Source organism: Neolamprologus brichardi, chromosome 8 (assembly GCF_056152115.1).
Source record: "Neolamprologus brichardi isolate AB-2024 chromosome 8, ASM5615211v1, whole genome shotgun sequence".
Lineage (NCBI taxonomy): Eukaryota > Metazoa > Chordata > Actinopteri > Cichliformes > Cichlidae > Neolamprologus > Neolamprologus brichardi.
The window spans coordinates 27,609,205-27,620,566 of NC_142111.1; the positions used below are offsets into that span (position 1 = coordinate 27,609,205).

The 11,362-nt window shown below is 49.6% G+C and overlaps 1 protein-coding gene across 2 annotated transcripts; it reads right to left on the minus strand.

Annotated features, from left to right (window-relative positions):
• Positions 1 to 465: 465 nt before the first annotated feature.
• On the minus strand, positions 466 to 11,012 carry hlfb (HLF transcription factor, PAR bZIP family member b). 2 transcript variants are annotated; one of them, XM_006793308.3, is made up of 4 exons: positions 10,526 to 11,012; positions 8,112 to 8,462; positions 2,836 to 3,050; positions 466 to 1,784 (listed from the first exon to the last, which is right to left on the minus strand). In XM_006793308.3, the coding sequence occupies exons 1-4, from the start codon at positions 10,665 to 10,667 to the stop codon at positions 1,569 to 1,571; spliced, it is 924 nt and encodes a 307-aa protein (XP_006793371.2). In that variant the 5' UTR covers positions 10,668 to 11,012; the 3' UTR covers positions 466 to 1,568. The 2 variants fall into 2 exon arrangements, with proteins under 2 accessions (XP_006793371.2, XP_006793370.2); XM_006793307.3 differs by having other exon boundaries at positions 466 to 1,787.
• Positions 11,013 to 11,362: the final 350 nt, after the last annotated feature.

An 11,362-nucleotide genomic window follows, 5' to 3' on the forward strand; every position in this document is an offset into this window, starting at 1 on the left:
GAGCAGAAGAGGGACTTGTTTAACGATAAAGTACCTGAAGAGTAAAGCCCTGACCGACAGCAGGTGTGCTAAATAATTACATTTTTAAATTTGCTCTAAAACAAATTCAAACCTTCACAGAAAGACAAAAACATGACAGCTGAGCATTAATCAGCTGTCAGCGCGGCTTGGTTTGAACACGTCGTAACTTCAACGCGGCTTCATTCGTGCACAAAAAAAATAAGAAAGAGAAGTGAAGGTGAAGGTAAAGTCGTGAAGATGAGAAGCAGGACAGTCGCTGCAGAAACCCCCACGCTCACCTCCATCTTCTTACATTTACCCGAAATAAGCAACAGTGCGAGGCGAACCCTGAAAACACGCCGGATTCGATTTTATTTGAAGAAACAGAAAGAGAAGAGACGAAGATGATGCTGCCGCCAGAAAAGATATCTCCTTTTTATGGAATTAACCTTCCCAAACATGTGAAGACTGTGGCGATGAAGAACGTCTCGATCGGCACAGCAAGGAGCACTCTGACTTCAGGTTAGTTTTTACCGCTTTAAAGTTTCTTCTCATTTGAACCATTTTCTTAGAGTTTGTCCTTAATTTGTTTTTTATTGTTTTAAGATAAATTTAAGTGCATTTTATCTCTTTAATCTTGCTTGTTTTTCGTTGGTGGCGCGCTCAGAGAAACGCTGTCTGAAGCGACCGTCTTTACGCCCGTGCTTGCATTTCTACAGCGCCCGTTTGTTTCTACTTCTAAACCTGAAGCAGCTTTCCTATTGAACACAAACATGAACATGCTAAAGTGAAGGTCAAAGGTCAAAACATGCAGCCAGACCCTTTAAAGTGACCGGACTGGCTGCTGAGCTCCCCTCACCCACTAGGGGGCTCCAAAAACGCGCCCAACCGTGTCTGAACTCCCTGAAGACGCTTACCTCTGATTATCCTCACAAATATAAAAACATTTCCTGCTGTAAAACTTTTGGCATTTTGGGCACTTGTTTAAAAAAGAGAAGTCAGGTTAAAGTTAGTGTGAATGTGAAACAGTGGGCGGGGCCTCAGAGGGCCCGACAGAAAGATTAACAGAGAGCGCGAGCTAAGAGGCAGGAGGCGGTACACATTCATTTACAGGTGTGTTCACACCTGCAGGGGGAGGAGCTGCCAGACATTGGGAGAGCAGGGGTCAGAGGTCAAGTGAGTGTTAGTGGAGTCCATGAGTTCACAGGGCTGAAGACATGCCCCGACAGGTGTGCGACAGGTGTGTGTGTGTAAGAGTTCTGAGTAACGGGCTCGACTCAAACAGGAAGTCATGTGAAGCCAGCGCACGGGAAAAAAACAAAACTATAAATGTGTTGCATCGTGTGTCATTTTACAGCACCAGTGTGGATTCATCCGCCGCTGAAAGTAGTCCCCAGCGAACGCGTTTTAAAACGTTTTGAGGCAGAATCAAAATCAGAGAGGAGGCGTGTCCTCCGTGTTTGATTGGTCCACAGACTAACCTGCCGTGAGTCGAGCCCTTCGGAGCCGTGAGACGAGCTGGCTGGCGGTGTGTGTGTGAACTCTGTACATGTGTGTGTCCCGCGCCCTCACAGCGGCCCGTGCTGGGCCTCGTACTTGGCGAGGATGTTCTTGGTGCGCCCGAGCTCTTTCCGCAGGTCGACCACTTCCTGCCTCAGAGCAGAGTTCTCCTTCTCCAGGAAGCTGGCCCGGATGGCGATCTGGTTTTCCTTGAGGCGTCGGGCGTCCCGGGAGCGCTTAGCAGCTAAATTGTTCTTCCTGCGCCGGGCCCAGTATTTGTCATCCTGCTCGAAGAAGAGCGGAAACAGGAAGGATTACTTCAGAGAAAGATGGAAGAACAGCTACATTTACGGATTCATAAAAATAATAATCAGCTTTTTAGCACGTTCAAATTTTGCCTCCCTGAACCTGCCCTCACGCCCACCGCCGCCCCTCCCTGGGTCTGGTGCTGCTGGAGGTTTCTTCCTGTTAAAAGGGAGTTTTTCCTTCCCGCTGTCGCCGAATACTCGCTCATACGAGGCCATCAGATTGTCGGGGTTTACTTTGCTGTATAAAGAGCGGCTGTGATTTAATGACACTGGATTGATGTTGTGGTACAAAGTGAAACTTCGACATGTCGTTGTTGCAGAAATAAAAACTTCCTATCAAATAAGGTGGTAAACTGTAATGACCTGCCTCCATGAATCCTCTCTGAGCTCCACGTTCAGCATCCTTCCTCCAGCACAGCCGCCCTCCCTCCTCTGCACATGTGCAAACCATCTCAGCCTCTCTGATATTTCTGATCGTGACCACGTGAACGCCTCGCGAGCACACAAAGCAGGAGGAAGCGTACACGCTGAGCTTTGTGTGCTTATCTGAGTCCTTGTCTCTGTTTGAAGGACCGAGTGTGGATGACTAAACGCCGCGCACGTTTCCTCCTGCGCTCGCACAGCCGTGTTTCATTTGAACAAATTAAAAGCCAAATCCTCTGAGCCTGACCTCACAGCAACGTCTCCGCTCCCTCATTCACTCTAACATAAGCCTCTTAACCCCGAGACCTCTGCCAGCCAATAGGAGAGCAAGAAGCCAGCTCGTTCTGTCCCAGCGTGCTGTGCAGCTTTAAGCCGCGCCGACTAATCAGCCCTAATGGATCTGCAGGCATTCACATCACATCCAGGAGAACCGGAGTTCCTCTGCTGCTTCACTCAAACATCTGAACTCTGACCTTTTCATTCACGCTGAACTTCTGCTGCTTATTATTCTCTAACCCTCTCTGAACACCGCCACCCTCAGGTCAGACTGGGAATTACAGCGAAATCTGAGCCGCTCATCGGGACAGAACCAACTCCAAGTTACCTTCATTTCGTCCGGGATGAAGACCTTTCGAGCCTTCTTGATCATCGGCTGCGGTTTCAGCTCCTCGACCGAGAACTTGCGCTTGCGCGGGTCGAAGATCTCCTGACCCGGGACGCTGGACAGAGCCAGGTCAGCTGGGTCGGGCTCGTAGCTGACGGGGACCTGGATGGAGTCTGGGTCGATGGGGCTGGAGGTGTTTCTGGAGTTTGGGAGGCCTGAAAGAGAAACAGAGGACGGTTCAGACTGGGGGTCATGTGACTGACGAGTAACACAGGGGGAGACGCGAGCAGACAGTTTGACTCCCGTTTGACCTGAGAAAGAATCTAAGAAGTAGATGATGCTGCTCATGTTCAGTTTCTTCAGTCACGCTGTGTCACCCATGACCCCCAGTAACTAATGAAGTCTGTGGTGCTGGTGTAACTGACTGGGCTGATCAGACAAACTGGGTTCAAACTGGTCCTGAGGAGATGACACATGGGCTCCATTTATGAAACCTGTAAGAAGAGTCACAGTAACAAACAGCTCGAGTGTGGTGAAGTGTAACGGCTTCACTTCCTGTTAGGAGTCATGTGACTGCAGATAACGAGAGGCAAAGGTTCTGAATATAACTCACTGCTTTCTTATCTGATGTGGGCGGGGCCTAAAGCCAACGGCTGCAGGTAAAACAGACCGAGCAAGTGAAGTATGAAGATGCAGCTGTAGCTACTCTTTACTACAGAACAGAGCGAGAACTCATAAACGTGTGTCCAGGACTCTGCGCTGCAGTGCCGAGCTGTGGCCACCAGGTGGGGACAAACCGCCAGAGAGCGAGTACGCTGCAGTGATAGGCAGGAAATATTTCACCATAAAAATGGGGCTCGATGTGTTTGGTGGTGAGCGCTGATGCATTTCAGTCTCTGATGCTCAGCCGTGATCTGATCATCGCCTCGCTGTCTGCTCCGCGCTCTGTGGGCGAGCAGAGGAGCCGGGAAATGTGGGCACACGAACCCGGTGAAAATAGGAAAAAATGAGAATATATAAGAGCGAGCTGCCTTTGATGAGGAGACGAGTGCAGAGGAAGAGTGATCACGTCTTCTCTGCACACGGCAAAGTTTCAGCCTCCTCAGTTACAGTTCTTCTTCTTTTATCCGACGTTTCTGTTGTTGTGATAAAAATGTTCAGCAGCTCCTTCAGTTTCCTTTTCTTCCTCTTCCACAGCTCCATCAGGAAACTGTCAACAGAGCAGCACCTGAAATCCTGCTCAGCCTCATTAGCACGATAACAAAAGCTCAGTCTCACTCACAGGTGAAGAAAAATAATAATGTTGTCACCTGTCGGTACGGAAGCCTATTTATGCCACAGAAAGCTTTAAAATATATCTTTATGTAAAAAGGTTTGGATTTTAAAAAGTGAGATTACAGAAACTATTTTACTTTTTTCAACATAAACTCAGATTAAATCAGGTTAAATTGAGAACTTTTTATTCTGAGTTTGTGGTTTTAAAAGCTGATCTGAGGGCAACAGAAACCAACAGCTTCAGTGTTTTAATATGAAACTTAACATCAATATAAGTCCACGCCTCAGACAAACCCACTGTGGATCTGTCACACGCCTCAGACAAACCCACTGTGGATCTGTCACACGCCTCAGACAAACCCACTGTGGATCTGTCACACGCCTCAGACAAACCCACTGTGGATCTGTCACACGCCTCAGACAAACCCACTGTGGATCTGTCACACAGCTTCTCATCTTTTCTTGGTGTTTTTTGCTGCTAACAAACTTCTGTTAAACAGAGAGAACCTCTCAGCCCGGCGTGCTCGTGCAACAGCCGCCAACACTCAGCCACCATTTTCTGAAGATCTAACGGTTTGATTAATGAAGCGGCGGCGGCGCCTCAACCCCTCAGCGCGGCCGCGAGGTCCAACACCCCCCACCGGCAACCCACCTGCCTCAGCAGCACTTCTTGGAAGAGGCTGTTTGTTTTTCCTCTCCAGCTGGTCAGAGAGAGAGCGTGTGAGTGTGTGTGCGTGCGTGCGTGTGTGTGCGCGAGTGTGTGCGTGTGTGTGTGCGTGTGTGTGCGTGTGTGTGCGCGAGTGTGTGTGTGTGTGTGTGTGCGTGTGTGTGTGTGTGTGCGCGAGTGTGTGTGTGTGTGAGTGTGTGTGTAACGAGCAGAGTCAGATAAAAACCTGGACTATCTGATGCTCTGACGCCTCCACATTTCACCTGTTTCAAGCTGAACCTGTTAAACCTGTGGAGGGTCTCACCTGCTCAGACCAACGTCACGTGCAGCCCTCCGTGCTTCTGCCCTGACGGGGGTGGGGGGGGGCACTTACAGAAATGAAGCCGGCGTTTGGATGATCCTCGTCAGACGGTGTACGTGCGCTTGCTCACATTGCTCTGATTAAATTGAAAGCGAGCAGCGGCTCCAGCGATCAGCCAAACAGCCCCAAAGAGCAGCTGCTGCGGATTGGGGGGGGGGCTCACTGCCTCAAAGGCGACGCTGACAGGACGCGCTGAAACGTGCGCGAGCCTCCGTAGCCACGCTGTAGACAGTTTGATTAACGCATCACATGGATGGGCTCAATTTACTCCGAGGCCGCCGCCTTTCACCCGCCGTCATAACAGGACAACCAAACCTGCAGTTCCTCTGACGTCCAGCAGAGGCAGCAGCGAGTTGGTGTCATAACAAACACATCTACAGTCAGATACAGGAACTGTTTGCATTATTGGGGGCGTGGCCTCTTTGACTGACAGGTGGATGGTGACACAGGTGGCTGTTAGCTTCACCTGCACCTCTGGACTGTTTGTGTTGTTGGAGCCTTTTAAATGACATCATGTGACCAATAACACGGCTGCTGTGAGGTTACTATAGTAACAGAGCATGGAGGGTGGAGTCAGCTGGTAACCCCGCCTCCACAGACGGTCTGTCAGTGCAGTAACCTCACAGCAGCTCATTTCTGACAGTGAGGGCTGAAAATTTGCAGCCGTCAGATGGCGTCTTTCATCAGAGGCTGCACGCCGCTGCGCTCTGTGCGTTCAAACAAAGACTCCAGCTGAGCCTCTGCTCAGGTACACGCTTTCTGCTTTTTGGCCTCTTTTGTCCTTTGACCTTTTCTAAAAGCTAAAACATGTTTGTCTGGAGGGCAGACGAAGGCTGGGGGGATTTTAGTGAGACTGAAAGTTCTCGGATAATTTCTGAAACGCTCGGCAGCAGCTGCAGGTCAAAGCTTGGAGGCGACTCCACCCGACGGCAGGAGGAGGATGTTTGCACTGCTCCTCCTCCTCCCTGTTTGTTTCCCACTGAACCCTGCGTGACCCTGCTGGTTCCTGCTTCCTTATCTGCTGCACAGTCACGAGGCCGAGCGGGATACAAATATGCCAGATTATGCCACAGATTACGCTGCTATTTTGAGACAGAGCCCCAGATTAGCGCCGGCTGAGGAGAAGCTGCGGGGTGCAAGAAAGAGTCAAACCTTACGAGCCGGCGTCATCAGCGCTGCCAGCGGTTTATGCTGGCGTGTTTTGGCGTGAACAGTCTCAAACTTCCAAGTCTTCATTTTCCATTTGAGCGGAAACTTGAACCGTGCGGGCGCCGGCGGGTCACGTGTTCATTTCCACGCTGTTCTTGTCTCGTTCTGCCTTTCACCACAGAGAAAAACACAGCAAAGCGCAGACCGTCCTCATCGCCAAGGCAGAGTCAGCTCATCAGGTGGGCGGCTGTGCAAAGGTGAGAAGAGCTCAGGTGTGTTTGGTCGAGAGGGTGACCTCACAGGTGAGAGAATTCGCTCACGAGGAAAACTGTGTCAGATTCATGCTGCGAGGTCGGACTTCCTCTTCAAGAAAACAAGCGCCTGACAGCACAGACATGTGACCCCACGTGTCTGTGTGCGCGAGAGTGTGTGTGTGTGTGTGTGTGTGTGTGTGTGTGTGTGTGTGTGTGTGTGTGTGTGTGTGTGTGTGTGTGTGTGGACATGAAATGAGATCACTGGTTCAAGTACATGCTGTTCCCAGCAGGAGCAGGAGGGCGACTCCCACTTCAAACATGTGTTTACATTCACATCCACTAATAATCCTGACACACACACACACACACACACACACACACACACACACACACACACACACACACACACACAGACACTCTCACACACACACACACACACACACACACACACACACACACACACACACACACAGGTTTGTTTTCATTGAGCTGCAGTTTTAATAAAACTCAGTAATGTTGATGCTGCTGGAGAGTTTTTGTGATTTCAAAGCATCAAACGCTCGACGCTGATCGGTTCTTTGATTAAAACCTCAAACAAACAACATTTATGTTTTGAATCTGGGAACTTTATTCTTACAAAGTTTTTTTCATGCAAATCTCAGTTCAGCCTAAAGGTCAGAGATGTTTCTCCTCCACGAGCTTCAGATTGTAATCAAACCGTTACGCTCAGCGTCACGTGACGCTCTCTGGCCCGAGCGGAACAAAACATCCAATGGAGGATTTTTAATCATTTTAAATGACTTTAAAAGACAAAGTGTTGTAAGATGTTTTAGTTCCAAAATCAAAGAAGAAGAAGAGAGCATCACCAGCACGAGCTGGTCTACTTTAAGCTCATTCATTTCATTTCCTCAACAAACAGCGGCCCCGCCCCATGGTCGAGGACGCCTGCCGTCTCAAAGGGACAAACGCCTCTCATTTGTTTTCAGTGCGAGACGGAGACGGAGCGGCTCGGTGACGGTGGGTCTTTGTTCTGCAGCTGAGGGAGGAAGCACCTCTGAGTTTGACTGTTTTCACCATCTCAGCCTGTTCGGGATCATGTGGTCACCTCTACGTGTTCCTCCTCTGTGTGATATTTCTAGTGACCTTCTTCAAAGAGGCGTCGCAGGATTGATAACTATCTCTTATCTCATATCTTGGTCAAACTTCTAAAAAGAAACTGCACTTTAATGATGAGGACAAAAACAGTTCAGGATCATCTGAAGAGTGCGCTGCTGTGATTCGTCTGGCCTGCTTCTTACCTCCTGATGGTTCTTCAGTCTTTGTAAACATTTATTATCCTCCAGACAGATACTTTATTCATCCCCGGCTGGATATCCACAATATATACATAAATATATATTTTTTAGAGTCCTTCAAGGATCCCTGTTTAAATTCCCATAATTAACTGCTATGCTGATGACACGGTGCTTTACCTGCACCAGGTACTCTGGTAATAACAGTGATGCATTTGAACAGCTGCGAGTGTTAAAAACATACAAAGTCATAATGAAACCAGGTGTGCTGGTGTTACCTGCTGCTGCCGGGCTGCCGTGCAGGCAGTTCGGGGAGACGACGGTCGTGTGCACAGAGGCGGAGGCGTGGTTGCTAAGGTCAATCACTGAGGGTGCTGGCGTGGGAGGGGCTGGTGTCATGATTGGCGGCTGGCGTGGTGGAGCGTGTGGTGGGTGGTGGTCGTGGTGGGAGGGGCTGGAGGGGATCCCGTTCTCAGACAGAAACTCCTCCAGGTCCATGTACTCCAGCTGAAAGGTGTCTCCATCGTAGGGGAGGGTTTTGTCCCACAGCGTGGGGCCCAGGAAGGCCGACTGGGGGGCGCTGCGCTCTTCTTCTAGGTTTTTCTCCTTCTCGTGCTCTTTGCTGAAAGCTGCACAAGAACATGGAGAGAGTGGATCAGTGACAGTGTGCACAAACCAACTTTTAGAGGTTTACGGTGCAGAGCAAAGGTCTGCACTAAAAAAAGCACCAGGAGAGAACTGTGGGATCATCCCACAGAAGCCTGCTCAGAAGATCCACAGGAGAACCTGGAGATCACAGAGATGACAGAGAGCTGCTCAGAGACCGATCAATGTGCTCAAGCTTTCTAATGTTCAACTGTGCTTCAGTGCTGTATTTCAGTGTGTGTTTGCACGTTTCAGTAAACCTGCTCCTCATATTCTGTGAAATACAAAGAAACGAGGAGCAACTGCTCAGCATTAGTCACTCTGTGAAGGTGGTCTCTGGGTCTATAAAAAGATATTTCGGGTTATTCTCTGTGATCTCTGCTGCTTGGTGTTCCACCTTTAAAGCTTTCGGGTATTTATGAAATGACTGAGAACAAACACATCTGAATTCATTTTAGGATGTTTGCTCTGACAGGAAGCTGAACTCTGACTCTCCTTTCAGCTCGACCGCAGCAGATTGTACCCGAACGTTTTCTAATCTCCCGTTTCAGGATGTTTTCCTGCTGCTCACATGACTCTCGTCTTATTTACCACAAACGATGGTGAAGGTTTGGTCAGGTTTGAACATAAGGTTTGTCTGATCACAAGGAAGTTGTTATCAAATATCACAGAGCTTTGTTGACCCGTCCACTGGCATCAGCACCCTGCTCTTCAGAGACTGGTGTGGAACCAATTTTACTAAAGTTGCACTCACTGAAGTCACAAGTGAGCGTTACCGCTAACTGTGCATCAGGTTAACTCAGCATAATACAACATGGAAAAACGATTACGTGCTTTTAGGCATCTGAACAAAGTGTTTCGAGGGGATAAACTGAAGTAAAATGACTGCACAGCTCTGGCATGAACACCTGAGATTTACCCAAACACAAACAAAGACCTCTGAGAGCTTGAAAAACTAAAGTTAAACTTGTTTCATGTGAACTGCAACAAAAAGTAGAAATCTGAGTCATCGTTCATGGTGTTTCAGGTCTTTGACATCATTGAAAAAACCTCCAAACAGGAAAAGGTGATGCAGATATAATGACGGGGAAGCTGTACTTACTTCATCGCCCTCGCAGCCTGACACGTCTCCAGAGCAAAAACTTGTTTAGCAGCCTCAGACCGCCGAGGTCAGGATGGTTCAGCGTGACCACAAGAAACCAAACACGGGCGAGACGACAGCCTCAAACCTGAACCGGCAGCTGCACGACGCTCTCAATAAAGTCCTTGTTATTAACCGAGAGGGTGGAAAGTCCAATCACGGACACCGACTCACACAGATTCCATCAGGAAGAGCACAAACAGGTGACTCATTACCTTCAGTAATAACTTACTAAAACATCTGAATGTGAAGAAACAAGAAAACTGAGCTCTGGAATATTTTCATCTGTGTCTTTATATTAAAGGACGCTTCCAACGTGGATTCTAATCGGACTTATAAGTGTCAGGTAAACCTGGAGGTCATGACGTCGATTAAAGGACAACGAAGCCGCCGCGGGCTCACTGATCGGAGCTCACGTCTACACCTGACGACACAAACTCACGTACAGGCCAGAGGAACAGGACCTGTGTGCGGTGACAGGAGACCTTCACGTGTCTCACGGCGCGTTCACATATTTGACTTCCGGGCAGCTGGCTGCAGGAAAGAAGCATCTGAAGGAGAATATCGATAATTTCCGATCACTCTTTGAATTATGAACGATCAGCCCGAGCCGGGTAACGTTCAGACGCTTGTTACGCAACATGAAAAACAGAAGTTTTTGCACTTGTGACCTCCGTGTTTGCGAACTGCTCTGCGTGAGAAGCGAGTCTGACACACACCTCAAATTTAATTATTGCCACACACACACACACACACACACACACACACACACACACACACACACACACACACAGGTGTGTTTCTCACGGTGCGCGTGTGACCTCGGCAGACACGGACTCTTCTCCTGCTGTGGAAACTTTGCTGCTGACGCACAGTTTAAATGTGACACACACACACACACCTCACCTTCGTGCTGCAGCGGCAGCTTCACTGGGTTCTCCAGCAGCGACTTGAGCACTCCGTGCGTGGCCGTGGGCAGGAAGCCCGGGCTGAGCGAGCCGAGCGGGCCGGGGTGTCGGGAAATCTTCTCCATCACGCCTCCTTGCATCGGGACTTCAGTCTGGGGAAACGAGCCGAGCAGAGCCGCAGGTGTGACACGGTAAGGTGAGCGCTGTCCTCGCGTTGTGGCCTCACATCCACGCGGAAAGGAATCCTTTCAGAATAAAAGCTGCTGCTCTCAGCACACACTACCTGCTGCGTGCGCGTGCGGCGGTGCCTGACCGGGCTGCGGACCGAGCACCGAGTCCATGTGTGAGAACGGAGGACTGCTGACGTCAAAGGAGCCATAACCCCGCCCCGCTCTCTCTCTCTCTCACACACACCTTTGCTGAGCGTACTGCGCATGCTTCCTGCGCAGCGACAGCTTCATGTTGAGAATGTTTTCCCTGTTGGAAGTGAAGTGAAACATCTGTGATTTTCTGAAACCTGTGGAAAGTTTTTGCTCTGAAGGTGAAAAAAGAGGGCGTGGTCAGAGCTGAGGTTCACCTGAGGACTGAAAGCAGCTCGCTGTCCGATCTGTCAGGAACTACAAGGCGCCCTGTAGGTTTAAGAGAGGTGGAACCTGCAGTGTTGCTGATGTAATAGTTTTCCTCTTATTTTGCGGTCGCCGACAGCACGGCGACATCCAGCCGACCGCGTGAGTTATGCCTCAGCGGGAAATCTACTTCTGACCTAACCACAAACCGCTCCTAACGCTCCACGTCACATGAAATTCACATGGTAACTACGGGTCAGGTGGACGCA

Excerpts from the sequence above, each read along its gene's own strand:
- hlfb (XM_006793307.3), bottom strand. The coding sequence starts at position 10,667 with ATGCAAGGAGGCGTGATGGAGAAGATTTCCCGACACCCCGGCCCGCTC. Across the intron at positions 8,463-10,525 it reads GCTGCCGCTGCAGCACGAAG|CTTTCAGCAAAGAGCACGAG; the intron begins GTGAGGTGTGTG and ends GTTCTTGTGCAG. Across the intron at positions 3,051-8,111 it reads CGGCAGCCCGGCAGCAGCAG|GCCTCCCAAACTCCAGAAAC; the intron begins GTAACACCAGCA and ends TTTCTCTTTCAG.